At 41.0% G+C, this 19,801-nt stretch overlaps 1 protein-coding gene across 1 annotated transcript in view; it reads left to right on the forward strand.

Annotated features, from left to right (window-relative positions):
• Nucleotides 1–3,085: 3,085 nt before the first annotated feature.
• LOC142731990 (small conductance calcium-activated potassium channel protein 3-like) overlaps nucleotides 3,086–19,801 on the forward strand; it is a gene marked incomplete at its 3' end in the record, with an annotated part of 64,319 nt that continues 47,603 nt past the window's right edge. Inside the window, exons 1-2 of the mRNA XM_075849477.1 lie at nucleotides 3,086–3,168; nucleotides 3,276–4,120. Of these exons, the coding sequence (XP_075705592.1) occupies nucleotides 3,353–4,120 (768 nt within the window). The remainder of the gene's footprint in view (nucleotides 3,169–3,275; nucleotides 4,121–19,801) is intronic.

The following is a 19,801-nucleotide window of genomic DNA, read 5'->3' on the forward strand; positions in this document are numbered from 1 at the left end:
CCTCATGCCTCATAGTCTGTGTGCCTCATAGTCTGTGTGCCTCATGGTCTGTGTGCCTCATAGTCTGCGTGCCTCATAGTCTGTGTGCCTCATAGTCTGTGTGCCTCATAGTCCGTGTGCCTCATGGTCTGCGTGCCTCATGGTCTGTGTGCCTCATAGTCCGTGTGCCTCATAGTCCGTGTGCCTCATAGTCTGTGTGCCTCATAGTCTGTGTGCCTCATAGTCCGTGTGCCTCATAGTCTGTGTGCCTCATAGTCTGTGTGCCTCATAGTCCGTGTGCCTCATAGTCTGTGTGCCTCATAGTCTGCGTGCCTCATGGTCTGTGTGCCTCATAGTCCGTGTGCCTCATAGTCCGTGTGCCTCATAGTCTGTGTGCCTCATAGTCTGCGTGCCTCATGGTCTGCGTGCCTCATGGTCTGTGTGCCTCATAGTCTGTGTGCCTCATGGTCTGTGTGCCTCATAGTCTGTGTGCCTCATAGTCTGTGTGCCTCATAGTCTGTGTGCCTCATGGTCTGTGTGCCTCATAGTCTGTGTGCCTCATGGTCTGTGTGCCTCATGGTCTGCGTGCCTCATGGTCTGTGTGCCTCATAGTCCGTGTGCCTCATAGTCTGTGTGCCTCATAGTCTGCGTGCCTCATGGTCTGCGTGCCTCATGGTCTGTGTGCCTCATAGTCTGTGTGCCTCATGGTCTGTGTGCCTCATAGTCTGTGTGCCTCATGCCTCATAGTCTGTGTGCCTCATGCCTCATAGTCTGTGTGCCTCATAGTCTGTGTGCCTCATGCCTCATGGTCTGTGTGCCTCATGGTCTGTGTGCCTCATGGTCTGTGTGCCTCATGGTCTGTGTGCCTCATGGTCTGTGTGCCTCATAGTCTGTGTGCCTCATAGTCTGTGTGCCTCATAGTCCGTGTGCCTCATGGTCTGCGTGCCTCATAGTCCGTGTGCCTCATAGTCCGTGTGCCTCATAGTCTGTGTGCCTCATAGTCTGTGTGCCTCATGCCTCATAGTCTGTGTGCCTCATGGTCTGTGTGCCTCATGGTCTGTGTGCCTCATGGTCTGTGTGCCTCATGCCTCATAGTCTGTGTGCCTCATAGTCTGTGTGCCTCATGGTCTGTGTGCCTCATAGTCTGTGTGCCTCATGGTCTGTGTGCCTCATAGTCTGTGTGCCTCATGCCTCATAGTCTGTGTGCCTCATGCCTCATAGTCTGTGTGCCTCATAGTCTGTGTGCCTCATGCCTCATGGTCTGTGTGCCTCATGGTCTGTGTGCCTCATGGTCTGTGTGCCTCATGGTCTGTGTGCCTCATAGTCTGTGTGCCTCATAGTCTGTGTGCCTCATAGTCTGTGTGCCTCATAGTCTGTGTGCCTCATAGTCTGTGTGCCCCATAGTCTGTGTGCCTCATAGTCTGTGTGCCTCATAGTCTGTGTGCCCCATAGTCTGTGTGCCTCATAGTCTGTGTGCCTCATAGTCCGTGTGCCTCATGGTCTGCGTGCCTCATAGTCCGTGTGCCTCATAGTCCGTGTGCCTCATAGTCTGTGTGCCTCATAGTCCGTGTGCCTCATAGTCTGTGTGCCTCATGGTCTGTGTGCCTCATGGTCTGTGTGCCTCATGGTCTGTGTGCCTCATGCCTCATAGTCTGTGTGCCTCATGCCTCATAGTCTGCGTGCCTCATGGTCTGTGTGCCTCATAGTCTGTGTGCCTCATAGTCTGTGTGCCTCATAGTCTGTGTGCCTCATAGTCTGTGTGCCTCATGGTCTGCGTGCCTCATAGTCTGCGTGCCTCATAGTCTGTGTGCCTCATAGTCTGTGTGCCTCATAGTCCGTGTGCCTCATGCCTCATAGTCCGTGTGCCTCATGCCTCATAGTCTGTGTGCCTCATAGTCTGTGTTCGTCCGCCTCAACAATGTCACTGGCGAAATTTAGGGGAATGCTTCACACACTTTATGCCTCATACCTCAGTGATGTCTCAAATGTCTGCGCCTCGCGCCTCAGCAGTACCATTCGCTTCTAGCAAAATGATATAATGTGCGCCTCATGGCTTATTGGACGCGTGCCTCCATGATCCCACTAACTCCTAGGGATCTAATATGCTGAATGTCATGGACTCTGTGCCTCGTGCCTCAGTCATATCCAGCACTTCGTCCAGATCCTGTGGTCTTCCTGCCTCATCGTTATCACAAGCTCCGGGTGACTGAAAGCCTCAAAATCCGTCAGTACATATACATAAAACTGGTACAAAACGGAGGGAGATGAAGATTTATATAAAGGTTGCAATACATGCTGCTCCAACTGCAAACATTCATGGTACAGATGTAGCGTCCCCAGCTATGGCACAGCCAAGATTCTGAAGGAACATTGAAGAAACCTCTTCCTTGGTTATCATGTCCCACTGTCTGGAGCGGAGGAGCTTGCAATCTAAGGCTGTGTCCACACGCCAAACAAAAAACGGCTGTAAAGTACGGAGCTTTTCAAGGGAAAACCGCCCCTGATTTTCAGCCGTTTTTTACGGCAGTTTTTGGAGCTGTTTCTCTATTCACACAGTGAAAAACGGCTCCAAAAACAGCTCAGGAAGTGAAATGCACTTTTTTACGGGGCGTTTTTTACGCCCCGTTTTCACAAACGCCGTGTAAAAGAACCCCCCCCCCCCCCCCCCCGTGGGAACGAAACGCAGTTTTTCCCATTGAAATCAATGGGCAGATGTTTGGAGGCGATGTTCAGCCCCCCGCATTTTCAGCCGTTTTTTGGGGCGTTTACGGCCGGAAAAAAAACGGCTGAAAATAAGCCGTGTGAACATACCCAGAGAGTGCCAATCCATATCCAGTGTTAACCCCCGGCTTGCCACCCCCTCTCCTGCAGGCTCCAGTGAGGATTAATGTGCACTGATTGTGGTGAGGAGCTGTGAGGAGGCACCGGGGCAAGGACTGGAGGTGAAGGGTGCAGGACTGGATGCCAGGACCATCCCATGGCGCTTCACCTGGGCACCTCTGCAGCTCTGGAGAGGTTAACACCAGGGTGTAGGGCTGGATCAGTTTGTCACAGCTGCCAGACGAGCCAATAGGAGCCGGCTGCCAAGAGATGGGCTTGGCTTGGTAAGGGAGACAGAGCAAGCTATAGAGAGAGAAGGCAGGCAGGATCTCGGCTCCGAGTCCCCAGCACCTTCCCATACAATGACATGTAAGAGCTGGCAAAGTAACACCTGAGGATTTCATGGCATTGGCCACCTTGGCAGGGGATGGGGGGGCATTGCACATTTGTCTTTAATCTGTCTTCTTTCCCTGTAGGATATTGCACACAGAGTGTCAGGATTGGGGGGCTGAAGGTATCTCATCATCACATCCACACCACCACCATCACCGGCATGGACACCTCTGGGCACCTTCATGATTCAGGGGTTGGCGACATGGACGAAGAACCCAAATGTCACTGCCCGTTATCGGGGGACTCTGTGAACCAGCTGCAGAGCCAGAGCTACCAACACAGCCTGTTGCACTCGTCCTCTCCGTCAGCTTTCAGGGCACCTCCTTCCAACAACTCAACCATCCTCCACCACCCTTCTTCCTCCAGGCAGGGCAGCCAGCTCAATTTAAGTGACCACTTGGTTGGACACTCTCCAACTTCAGCGTCTACAAGTGGGGCTGGCGGAGGATGCAAGCACAGACAAGCCAGTCCTCTCGTCCACAGAAGGGACAGCAACCCATTCACCGAAATAGCCATGAGCTCTTGTAAATACACAGGGGGGGTCATGAAGCCCCTCAGCCGACTAAGTGCCTCCAGAAGGAACCTGATAGACTCCGAGCCCGAGAGCCAACCTCTTCAGATCTTCAACTCCAGCAACACTCCCGAGATAGTCATCTCTTCCAAGGACGAGCACCACTCTAACCAGAATTTGCACCACCACCATCCCAATGCCACACAGAACCACCAACACTCAGGCAATAACACCACCACCGCCAACTACCCCAAACCCAACAAGAGGAAGCATCAAAACATTGGATACAAATTGGGACATAGGAGGGCGCTTTTCGAGAAACGGAAGAGGCTCAGTGACTACGCTCTGATATTCGGGATGTTTGGAATAGTTATCATGGTCATTGAGACCGAACTGTCTTGGGGTTTGTACGAAAAGGTAGGATCAACATCTCCTAAGAGAAGACGGTTGGGTTGGGTGGTTGGACGGGGGTTTCATGGTGGGGGAACCTATGCCGGATCTCCTCATGTTGATAGGACATGGCTCCTTCCTTACAACCATTAGGCGACTACTCCTCCAGGGCCACAGCTTGTTGTGGCTCCGGCTCTGGAGGAGTTATCGGCTCTCACACTTGGTAGCTTGACAACATTTTTCCCGTCCTCGGGAAATAAGGAGTGTAACAATCACAGAACCCACTGAATTCAATGCAATTGCAGGGTCGGAAACGCACACATAGATAGTCATACACCTCCTATATGGAGAGGTCTCAGGGAGTAGAGGATGCTGGGAAAAAAATGGCTACAGGTGTCAAGGAGGCGAACGTCTGGTATTGGCACCGGGGAATAAGATGCTGCTGTGATGAAGAATCAGGGAGAGACCTCATGGAGGGGGGAGATGGGACTTCTCAGAGGATCATTCCACACTTGTTCCCGGGAAGCCGGCAGAATGTACAATGAGATCTCCCTCTCCATCTGCAGTCAGGAGGAGAAGCTTCTCCTAAGTCTCTTGTCGGCTCCATTCTGCAGCCACGAGCACCATCTGCTGAGCAAATCTTAAGATATAACCGGCGAGAACAGCTGCCAAGGAGAGGGAGAGGAGGAAGAAAGTGGGTGAACGGGATTATGGGGGAACATCAGGTCATCATCCACTATGGAGTGGCCTGGGAATCTTGGTGGTCGGTGCCGGTGCCCATGTCATGTGTGCAGAGAAAATAATTGATGAGTAATAATTGTAGGGGTTGTCGCCCGGCTTTCCCAGAGTCCTGAGCGGTAAATCTGTCTAGTCCGTAATTGCCTGCAGGATGGTGACTCTCAGCAGAAACTTTTACCACACTCCATTGTTGAAGGGATGAGGAGGGGGGGGGGGTAAATAGTTAAAGGGCAGCCGGGGGCACAGATGTTATTGGTGGTGGCCGGGGTGGTATATGGACGTGGTGCAGGGGGTCTACAGAGATGGCAGGGGAGGGGGACTGGTGGCATTTCAGCTGTTGGAGATCTGTCTAATGCGAGACATCTGCTGCTGTCAGACACCAGTGTGTAATGCAGACGGGGGCAGAGATCTGGACCCTCGGGGGGTTCCCATGCAGGGACGTGTAATGAAGGGTTATGGGCCATATACACCATATATAAAGCAGGCTGTATATACAGAGAGAACCAGGCGCCTCATCAGCTCCATTACTCCACGATAAGAAGTCATTTTGCAGCAGAGGGAGTGGTGTCCCGGCTCCATGTATAGGGGTGTCATCAGGACCGTCCCCGGGAGGAGATGCAGCGGCCGGCCGCAGGGTTAAGAGGCGTTGTCCCCGGATGATGGGAGTATTTAGCGCCCCCCCCCCTCTGGATATGCTAATATCTTCATCCGCTCTAGAAGGAAAATCAATACTTTCCACTCTGCGAGTTTTCAGGCTCGTTAAAAAAGTTGCTTCTTACAGAAAAATGAGTTAATCTCTCCGGCCGGTTATTACTGCGAATGTGACACCAGCGGTGAGGCGTACGAGGGGTTAATGGCAATATATTCATTAGTCATCGACTAACAAGATGAAGTATTACAGTATTATATATTATATCCATATTACACAGCGCTGAGTATTACACCATCAGACCAGGGAGTACCCGGTATTACAGTATTATATATTATATCCATATTACACAGTGCTGAGTATTACACCATCAGACCAGGGAGTACCGAGTATTACAGTATTATATATTATATCCATATTACACAGTGCTGAGTATTACACCATCAGACCAGGGAGTAACGAGTATTACAGTATTATATATTATATATTATATCCATATTACACAGTGCTGAGTATTACACCATCAGACCAGGGAGTACCGGGTATTACAGTATTATATATTATATCCATATTACACAGGGCTGAGTATTACACCATCAGACCAGGGAGTACCGAGTATTACAGTATTATATATTATATCCATATTACACAGTGCTGAGTATTACACCATCAGACCAGGGAGTAACGAGTATTACAGTATTATATATTATATCCATATTACACAGTGCTGAGTATTACACCATCAGACCAGGGAGTACCGAGTATTACAGTATTATATATTATATCCATATTACACAGCGCTGAGTATTACACCATCAGACCAGGGAGTACCGAGTATTACAGTATTATATATTATATCCATATTACACAGTGCTGAGTATTACACCATCAGACCAGGGAGTAACGAGTATTACAGTATTATATATTATATATTATATCCATATTACACAGTGCTGAGTATTACACCATCAGACCAGGGAGTACCGGGTATTACAGTATTATATATTATATCCATATTACACAGGGCTGAGTATTACACCATCAGACCAGGGAGTACCGAGTATTACAGTATTATATATTATATCCATATTACACAGTGCTGAGTATTACACCATCAGACCAGGGAGTAACGAGTATTACAGTATTATATATTATATCCATATTACACAGTGCTGAGTATTACACCATCAGACCAGGGAGTACCGAGTATTACAGTATTATATATTATATCCATATTACACAGTGCTGAGTATTATACCATCAGACCAGGGAGTACCGAGTATTACAGTATTATATATTATATCCATATTACACAGTGCTGAGTATTACACCATCAGACCAGGGAGTACCGAGTATTACAGTATTATATATTATATCCATATTACACAGCGCTGAGTATTACACCATCAGACCAGGGAGTACCGAGTATTACAGTATTATATATTATATCCATATTACACAGCGCTGAGTATTACACCATCAGACCAGAGAGTAACGAGTATTACAGTATTATATATTATATCCATATTACACAGTGCTGAGTATTACACCATCAGACCAGGGAGTACCGAGTATTACAGTATTATATATTATATCCATATTACACAGTGCTGAGTATTACACCATCAGACCAGGGAGTACCGGGTATTACAGTATTATATATTATATCCATATTACACAGCGCTGAGTATTACACCATCAGACCAGGGAGTACCGAGTATTACAGTATTATATATTATATCCATATTACACAGCGCTGAGTATTACACCATCAGACCGGGGAGTACCGAGTATTACAGTATTATATATTATATCCATATTACACAGCGCTGAGTATTACACCATCAGACCAGGGAGTACCCGGTATTACAGTATTATATATTATATCCATATTACACAGTGCTGAGTATTACACCATCAGACCAGGGAGTACCGAGTATTACAGTATTATATATTATATCCATATTACACAGCGCTGAGTATTACACCATCAGACCAGGGAGTACCGAGTATTACAGTATTATATATTATATCCATATTACACAGCGCTGAGTATTACACCATCAGACCAGAGAGTACCGAGTATTACAGTATTATATATTATATCCATATTACACAGTGCTGAGTATTACACCATCAGACCAGGGAGTACCGAGTATTACAGTATTATATATTATATCCATATTACACAGCGCTGAGTATTACACCATCAGACCGGGGAGTACCGAGTATTACAGTATTATATATTATATCCATATTACACAGCGCTGAGTATTACACCATCAGACCAGAGAGTAACGAGTATTACAGTATTATATATTATATCCATATTACACAGTGCTGAGTATTACACCATCAGACCAGGGAGTAACGAGTATTACAGTATTATATATTATATCCATATTACACAGTGCTGAGTATTATACCATCAGACCAGGGAGTACCGGGTATTACAGTATTATATATTATATCCATATTACACAGTGCTGAGTATTACACCATCAGACCAGAGAGTACCGAGTATTACAGTATTATATATTATACCCATATTACACAGCGCTGAGTATTACACCATCAGACCAGGGAGTAACGAGTATTACAGTATTATATATTATACCCATATTACACAGCGCTGAGTATTACACCATCAGACCAGGGAGTACCCGAGTATTACAGTATTATATATTATATCCATATTACACAGCGCTGAGTATTGCACCATCAGACCAGGGAGTACCGGGTATTACAGTATTATATATTATATCCATATTACACAGTGCTGAGTATTACACCATCAGACCAGGGAGTACCGGGTATTACAGTATTATATATTATATCCATATTACACAGCGCTGAGTATTACACCATCAGACCAGGGAGTACCGAGTATTACAGTATTATATATTATATCCATATTACACAGCGCTGAGTATTACACCATCAGACCAGGGAGTACCGGGTATTACAGTATTATATATTATATCCATATTACACAGTGCTGAGTATTACACCATCAGACCAGGGAGTACCGAGTATTACAGTATTATATATTATATCCATATTACACAGCGCTGAGTATTACACCATCAGACCAGGGAGTACCGGGTATTACAGTATTATATATTATATCCATATTACACAGCGCTGAGTATTACACCATCAGACCAGGGAGTACCGAGTATTACAGTATTATATATTATATCCATATTACACAGCGCTGAGTATTACACCATCAGACCAGGGAGTACCGGGTATTACAGTATTATATATTATATCCATATTACACAGTGCTGAGTATTACACCATCAGACCAGGGAGTACCGAGTATTACAGTATTATATATTATATCCATATTACACAGCGCTGAGTATTACACCATCAGACCAGGGAGTACCGGGTATTACAGTATTATATATTATATCCATATCACACAGCGCTGAGTATTACACCATCAGACCGGGGAGTACCGAGTATTACAGTATTATATATTATATCCATATTACACAGCGCTGAGTATTACACCATCAGACCAGGGAGTACCGAGTATTACAGTATTATATATTATATCCATATCACACAGCGCTGAGTATTACACCATCAGACCAGGGAGTACCGAGTATTACAGTATTATATATTATATCCATATTACACAGCGCTGAGTATTACACCATCAGACCAGGGAGTACCGAGTATTACAGTATTATATATTATATCCATATTACACAGCGCTGAGTATTACACCATCAGACCAGGGAGTACCGGGTATTACAGTATTATATATTATATCCATATTACACAGTGCTGAGTATTACACCATCAGACCAGGGAGTACCGAGTATTACAGTATTATATATTATATCCATATTACACAGCGCTGAGTATTACACCATCAGACCAGGGAGTACCGGGTATTACAGTATTATATATTATATCCATATTACACAGCGCTGAGTATTACACCATCAGACCAGGGAGTACCGGGTATTACAGTATTATATATTATATCCATATTACACAGCGCTGAGTATTACACCATCAGACCAGGGAGTACCGAGTATTACAGTATTATATATTATATCCATATTACACAGTGCTGAGTATTACACCATTAGACCAGAGAGTACCGAGTATTACAGTATTATATATTATATCCATATTACACAGCGCTGAGTATTACACCATCAGACCAGGGTGTACCGGGTATTACAGTATTATATATTATATCCATATTACACAGTGCTGAGTATTACACCATCAGACCGGGGAGTACCGAGTATTACAGTATTATATATTATATCCATATTACACAGCGCTGAGTATTACACCATCAGACCAGGGAGTACCGGGTATTACAGTATTATATATTATATCCATATTACACAGCGCTGAGTATTACACCATCAGACCGGGGAGTACCGAGTATTACAGTATTATATATTATATCCATATTACACAGCGCTGAGTATTACACCATTAGACCAGGGAGTACCGAGTATTACAGTATTATATATTATATCCATATTACACAGTGCTGAGTATTACACCATCAGACCGGGGAGTACCGAGTATTACAGTATTATATATTATATCCATATTACACAGCGCTGAGTATTACACCATCAGACCAGGGTGTACCGAGTATTACAGTATTATATATTATATCCATATTACACAGCGCTGAGTATTACACCATCAGACCAGAGAGTACCGGGTATTACAGTATTATATATTATATCCATATTACACAGCGCTGAGTATTACACCATCAGACCAGAGAGTACCGAGTATTACAGTATTATATATTATATCCATATTACACAGTGCTGAGTATTACACCATCAGACCAGAGAGTACCGAGTATTACAGTATTATATATTATATCCATATTACACAGCGCTGAGTATTACACCATCAGACCAGGGAGTACCCGGTATTACAGTATTATATATTATATCCATATTACACAGTGCTGAGTATTACACCATCAGACCAGGGAGTACCGAGTATTACAGTATTATATATTATATCCATATTACACAGTGCTGAGTATTACACCATCAGACCAGAGAGTACCGAGTATTACAGTATTATATATTATATCCATATTACACAGCGCTGAGTATTACACCATCAGACCAGGGAGTACCGGGTATTACAGTATTATATATTATATCCATATGACACAGTGCTGAGTATTACACCATCAGACCGGGGAGTACCGAGTATTACAGTATTATATATTATATCCATATTACACAGTGCTGAGTATTACACCATCAGACCAGGGAGTACCGAGTATTACAGTATTATATATTATATCCATATTACACAGCGCTGAGTATTACACCATCAGACCGGGGAGTACCGAGTATTACAGTATTATATATTATATCCATATTACACAGCGCTGAGTATTACACCATCAGACCAGGGAGTACCGGGTATTACAGTATTATATATTATACCCATATTACACAGCGCTGAGTATTACACCATCAGACCAGGGAGTACCGAGTATTACAGTATTATATATTATATCCATATTACACAGCGCTGAGTATTACACCATCAGACCAGAGAGTACCGAGTATTACAGTATTATATATTATATCCATATTACACAGCGCTGAGTATTACACCATCAGACCGGGGAGTACCGAGTATTACAGTATTATATATTATATCCATATTACACAGTGCTGAGTATTACACCATCAGACCAGGGAGTACCGAGTATTACAGTATTATATATTATATCCATATTACACAGCGCTGAGTATTACACCATCAGACCAGGGAGTAACGAGTATTACAGTATTATATATTATATCCATATTACACAGCGCTGAGTATTACACCATCAGACCAGGGAGTACCGGGTATTACAGTATTATATATTATATCCATATTACACAGTGCTGAGTATTACACCATCAGACCAGGGAGTAACGAGTATTACAGTATTATATATTATATCCATATTACACAGTGCTGAGTATTACACCATCAGACCAGGGAGTAACGAGTATTACAGTATTATATATTATATCCATATTACACAGTGCTGAGTATTACACCATCAGACCAGGGAGTACCCGGTATTACAGTATTATATATTATATCCATATTACACAGCGCTGAGTATTACACCATCAGACCGGGGAGTACCGGGTATTACAGTATTATATATTATATCCATATTACACAGCGCTGAGTATTACACCATCAGACCAGGGAGTACCGAGTATTACAGTATTATATATTATATCCATATTACACAGTGCTGAGTATTACACCATCAGACCAGGGAGTACCGGGTATTACAGTATTATATATTATATCCATATTACACAGCGCTGAGTATTACACCATCAGACCAGGGAGTACCGAGTATTACAGTATTATATATTATATCCATATTACACAGTGCTGAGTATTACACCATTAGACCAGAGAGTACCGAGTATTACAGTATTATATATTATATCCATATTACACAGCGCTGAGTATTACACCATCAGACCAGGGTGTACCGGGTATTACAGTATTATATATTATATCCATATTACACAGTGCTGAGTATTACACCATCAGACCGGGGAGTACCGAGTATTACAGTATTATATATTATATCCATATTACACAGCGCTGAGTATTACACCATCAGACCAGGGAGTACCGGGTATTACAGTATTATATATTATATCCATATTACACAGCGCTGAGTATTACACCATCAGACCGGGGAGTACCGAGTATTACAGTATTATATATTATATCCATATTACACAGCGCTGAGTATTACACCATTAGACCAGGGAGTACCGAGTATTACAGTATTATATATTATATCCATATTACACAGTGCTGAGTATTACACCATCAGACCGGGGAGTACCGAGTATTACAGTATTATATATTATATCCATATTACACAGCGCTGAGTATTACACCATCAGACCAGGGTGTACCGAGTATTACAGTATTATATATTATATCCATATTACACAGTGCTGAGTATTACACCATCAGACCAGAGAGTACCGAGTATTACAGTATTATATATTATATCCATATTACACAGTGCTGAGTATTACACCATCAGACCAGAGAGTACCGAGTATTACAGTATTATATATTATATCCATATTACACAGCGCTGAGTATTACACCATCAGACCAGGGAGTACCCGGTATTACAGTATTATATATTATATCCATATTACACAGTGCTGAGTATTACACCATCAGACCAGGGAGTACCGAGTATTACAGTATTATATATTATATCCATATTACACAGTGCTGAGTATTACACCATCAGACCAGAGAGTACCGAGTATTACAGTATTATATATTATATCCATATTACACAGCGCTGAGTATTACACCATCAGACCAGGGAGTACCGGGTATTACAGTATTATATATTATATCCATATGACACAGTGCTGAGTATTACACCATCAGACCGGGGAGTACCGAGTATTACAGTATTATATATTATATCCATATTACACAGTGCTGAGTATTACACCATCAGACCAGGGAGTACCGAGTATTACAGTATTATATATTATATCCATATTACACAGCGCTGAGTATTACACCATCAGACCGGGGAGTACCGAGTATTACAGTATTATATATTATATCCATATTACACAGCGCTGAGTATTACACCATCAGACCAGGGAGTACCGGGTATTACAGTATTATATATTATACCCATATTACACAGCGCTGAGTATTACACCATCAGACCAGGGAGTACCGAGTATTACAGTATTATATATTATATCCATATTACACAGCGCTGAGTATTACACCATCAGACCAGAGAGTACCGAGTATTACAGTATTATATATTATATCCATATTACACAGCGCTGAGTATTACACCATCAGACCGGGGAGTACCGAGTATTACAGTATTATATATTATATCCATATTACACAGTGCTGAGTATTACACCATCAGACCAGGGAGTACCGAGTATTACAGTATTATATATTATATCCATATTACACAGCGCTGAGTATTACACCATCAGACCAGGGAGTAACGAGTATTACAGTATTATATATTATATCCATATTACACAGCGCTGAGTATTACACCATCAGACCAGGGAGTACCGGGTATTACAGTATTATATATTATATCCATATTACACAGTGCTGAGTATTACACCATCAGACCAGGGAGTAACGAGTATTACAGTATTATATATTATATCCATATTACACAGTGCTGAGTATTACACCATCAGACCAGGGAGTAACGAGTATTACAGTATTATATATTATATCCATATTACACAGTGCTGAGTATTACACCATCAGACCAGGGAGTACCCGGTATTACAGTATTATATATTATATCCATATTACACAGCGCTGAGTATTACACCATCAGACCGGGGAGTACCGGGTATTACAGTATTATATATTATATCCATATTACACAGCGCTGAGTATTACACCATCAGACCAGGGAGTACCGAGTATTACAGTATTATATATTATATCCATATTACACAGTGCTGAGTATTACACCATCAGACCAGGGAGTACCGAGTATTACAGTATTATATATTATATCCATATTACACAGTGCTGAGTATTACACCATCAGACCAGGGAGTACCGAGTATTACAGTATTATATATTATATCCATATTACACAGCGCTGAGTATTACACCATCAGACCGGGGAGTACCGAGTATTACAGTATTATATATTATATCCATATCACACAGCGCTGAGTATTACACCATCAGACCGGGGAGTACCGTGTATTACAGTATTATATATTATATCCATATTACACAGTGCTGAGTATTACACCATCAGACCGGGGAGTACCGAGTATTACAGTATTATATATTATATCCATATTACACAGCGCTGAGTATTACACCATCAGACCAGGGAGCACCGAGTATTACAGTATTATATATTATATCCATATTACACAGTGCTGAGTATTACACCATCAGACCAGGGAGTAACGAGTATTACAGTATTATATATTATATCCATATTACACAGTGCTGAGTATTACACCATCAGACCAGGGTGTACCGAGTATTACAGTATTATATATTATATCCATATCACACAGCGCTGAGTATTACACCATCAGACCAGGGAGTACCGAGTATTACAGTATTATATATTATATACATATTACACAGCGCTGAGTATTACACCATCAGACCAGGGAGCACCGAGTATTACAGTATTATATATTATATCCATATTACACAGTGCTGAGTATTACACCATCAGACCAGGGAGTAACGAGTATTACAGTATTATATATTATATCCATATTACACAGTGCTGAGTATTACACCATCAGACCAGGGAGTACCGGTATTACAGTATTATATATTATATCCATATTACACAGTGCTGAGTATTACACCATCAGACAAGGGTGTACCGAGTATTACAGTATTATATATTATATCCATATTACACAGTGCTGAGTATTACACCATCAGACCAGGGAGTACCGAGTATTACAGTATTATATATTATATCCATATTACACAGTGCTGAGTATTACACCATCAGACCAGAGAGTACCGAGTATTACAGTATTATATATTATATCCATATCACACAGCGCTGAGTATTACACCATCAGACCGGGGAGTACCGAGTATTACAGTATTATATATTATATACATATTACACAGCGCTGAGTATTACACCATCAGACCGGGGAGTACCGAGTATTACAGTATTATATATTATATCCATATTACACAGTGCTGAGTATTACACCATCAGACCAGGGTGTACCGAGTATTACAGTATTATATATTATATCCATATTACACAGTGCTGAGTATTACACCATCAGACCAGGGAGTACCGAGTATTACAGTATTATATATTATATCCATATTACACAGTGCTGAGTATTACACCATCAGACCAGGGAGTACCGAGTATTACAGTATTATATATTATATCCATATTACACAGCGCTGAGTATTACACCATCAGACCAGGGAGTACCGAGTATTACAGTATTATATATTATATCCATATTACACAGCGCTGAGTATTACACCATCAGACCAGGGAGTAACGAGTATTTCAGTATTATATATTATATCCATATTACACAGCGCTGAGTATTACACCATCAGACCAGGGAGTACCGAGTATTACAGTATTATATATTATATCCATATTACACAGTGCTGAGTATTACACCATCAGACCAGGAAGTACCGAGTATTACAGTATTATATATTATATCCATATTACACAGTGCTGAGTATTACACCATCAGACCAGGGAGTACCGAGTATTACAGTATTATATATTATATCCATATTACACAGTGCTGAGTATTACACCATCAGACCAGGGAGTACCGGGTATTACAGTATTATATATTATATCCATATTACACAGCGCTGAGTATTACACCATCAGACCGGGGAGTACCGAGTATTACAGTATTATATATTATATCCATATTACACAGCGCTGAGTATTACACCATCAGACCAGGGAGTACCGAGTATTACAGTATTATATATTATATCCATATTACACAGCGCTGAGTATTACACCATCAGACCGGGGAGTACCGAGTATTACAGTATTATATATTATATCCATATTACACAGTGCTGAGTATTACACCATCAGACCAGGGAGTACCGGGTATTACAGTATTATATATTATATCCATATTACACAGCGCTGAGTATTACACCATCAGACCAGGGAGTACCGAGTATTACAGTATTATATATTATATCCATATTACACAGTGCTGAGTATTACACCATCAGACCAGGGAGTACCGAGTATTACAGTATTATATATTATATCCATATCACACAGCGCTGAGTATTACACCATCAGACCTGTGAGTACCGAGTATTACAGTATTATATATTATATCCATATTACACAGCGCTGAGTATTACACCATCAGACCAGGGAGTACCGGGTATTACAGTATTATATATTATATCCATATCACACAGCGCTGAGTATTACACCATCAGACCAGGGAGTACCGAGTATTACAGTATTATATATTATATCCATATTACATAGTGCTGAGTATTACACCATCAGACCAGGGAGTACCGAGTATTACAGTATTATATATTATATCCATATTACACAGCGCTGAGTATTACACCATCAGACCAGAGAGTACCGAGTATTACAGTATTATATATTATATCCATATTACACAGTGCTGAGTATTACACCATCAGACCAGGGAGTACCGAGTATTACAGTATTATATATTATATCAATATTACACAGTGCTGAGTATTACACCATCAGACCAGGGAGTAACGAGTATTACAGTATTATATATTATATCCATATTACACAGCGCTGAGTATTACACCATCAGACCAGGGAGTACCGAGTATTACAGTATTATATATTATATCCATATCACACAGTGCTGATTATTACACCATCAGACCAGAGAGTACCGAGTATTACAGTATTATATATTATATCCATATTACACAGCGCTGAGTATTACACCATCAGACCAGAGAGTACCGAGTATTACAGTATTATATATTATATCCATATTACACAGTGCTGAGTATTACACCATCAGACCAGAGAGTACCGAGTATTACAGTATTATATATTATATCCATATTACACAGCGCTGAGTATTACACCATCAGACCGGGGAGTACCGAGTATTACAGTATTATATATTATATCCATATTACACAGTGCTGAGTATTACACCATCAGACCGGGGAGTACCGAGTATTACAGTATTATATATTATATCCATATTACACAGTGCTGAGTATTACACCATCAGACCAGGGAGTAACGAGTATTACAGTATTATATATTATATCCATATTACACAGTGCTGAGTATTACACCATCAGACCAGGGAGTACCGAGTATTATAGTATTACATATTATATCCATATTATACAGCGCTGAGTATTACACCATCAGACCTGGGAGTACCGAGTATTACAGTATTATATATTATATCCATATTACACAGCGCTGAGTATTACACCATCAGACCAGAGAGTACCGAGTATTACAGTATTATATATTATATCCATATTACACAGTGCTGTGTATTACACCATCAGACCAGGGAGTACCGAGTATTACAGTATTATATATTATATCCATATTACACAGCGCTGAGTATTACACCATCAGACCAGGGAGTAACGAGTATTACAGTATTATATATTATATCCATATTACACAGCGCTGAGTATTACACCATCAGACCAGGGTGTACCGAGTATTACAGTATTATATATTATATCCATATCACACAGTGCTGAGTATTACACCATCAGACCAAAGAGTACCGAGTATTACAGTATTATATATTATATATTATATCCATATTACACAGCGCTGAGTATTACACCATCAGACCAGGGAGTACCGAGTATTACAGTATTATATATTATATCCATATTACACAGTGCTGAGTATTACACCATCAGACCAGGGAGTACCGAGTATTACAGTATTATATATTATATCCATATTACACAGCGCTGAGTATTACACCATCAGACCAGGGAGTACCGAGTATTACAGTATTATATATTATATCCATATCACACAGCGCTGAGTATTACACCATCAGACCAGGGAGTACCGAGTATTACAGTATTATATATTATATCCATATTACACAGCGCTGAGTATTACACCATCAGACCAGGGAGTACCGAGTATTACAGTATTATATATTATATCCATATTACATAGTGCTGAGTATTACACCATCAGACCAGGGAGTACCGAGTATTACAGTATTATATATTATATCCATATTACACAGTGCTGAGTATTACACCATCAGACCAGGGAGTACCGAGTATTACAGTATTATATATTATATCCATATTACACAGCGCTGAGTATTACACCATCAGACCAGGGAGTACCGAGTATTACAGTATTATATATTATATCCATATTACACAGTGCTGAGTATTACACCATCAGACCAGGGAGTACCGAGTATTACAGTATTATATATTATATCCATATTACACAGCGCTGAGTATTACACCATCAGACCAGGGAGTACCGAGTATTACAGTATTATATATTATATCCATATTACACAGTGCTGAGTATTACACCATCAGACCAGGGAGTACCGGGTATTACAGTATTATATATTATATCCATATTACACAGCGCTGAGTATTACACCATCAGACCGGGGAGTACCGAGTATTACAGTATTATATATTATATCCATATTACACAGCGCTGAGTATTACACCATCAGACCAGGGAGTAACGAGTATTACAGTATTATATATTATATCCATATTACACAGTGCTGAGTATTACACCATCAGACCAGGGAGTACCGAGTATTACAGTATTATATATTATATCCATATTACATAGTGCTGAGTATTACACCATCAGACCAGGGAGTACCGAGTATTACAGTATTATATATTATATCCATATTACACAGTGCTGAGTATTACACCATCAGACCAGGGAGTACCGAGTATTACAGTATTATATATTATATCCATATTACACAGCGCTGAGTATTACACCATCAGACCGGGGAGTACCGAGTATTACAGTATTATATATTATATCCATATTACACAGCGCTGAGTATTACACCATCAGACCAGGGAGTAACGAGTATTACAGTATTATATATTATATCCATATTACACAGTGCTGAGTATTACACCATCAGACCAGGGAGTACCGAGTATTACAGTATTATATATTATATCCATATTACACAGCGCTGAGTATTACACCATCAGACCAGGGAGTAACGAGTATTACAGTATTATATATTATATATTATATCCATATTACACAGCGCTGAGTATTACACCATCAGACCAGGGAGTACCGAGTATTACAGTATTATATATTATATCCATATTACACAGCAGCGCTGAGTATTACACCATCAGACCAGGGAATACCGGGTATTACAGTATTATATATTATATCCATATTACACAGCGCTGAGTATTACACCATCAGACCAGGGAGTACCGGGTATTACAGTATTATATATTATATCCATATTACACAGTGCTGAGTATTACACCATCAGACCAGGGAGTACCGGGTATTACAGTATTATATATTATATCCATATTACACAGCGCTGAGTATTACACCATCAGACCAGGGAGTACCGAGTATTACAGTATTATATATTATATCCATATTACACAGCGCTGAGTATTACACCATCAGACCAGGGAGTACCGTGTATTACAGTATTATATATTATATCCATATT

This window comes from Rhinoderma darwinii, unplaced genomic scaffold, assembly GCF_050947455.1.
Source record: "Rhinoderma darwinii isolate aRhiDar2 unplaced genomic scaffold, aRhiDar2.hap1 Scaffold_886, whole genome shotgun sequence".
NCBI classification, from domain to species: Eukaryota; Metazoa; Chordata; class Amphibia; order Anura; family Rhinodermatidae; genus Rhinoderma; species Rhinoderma darwinii.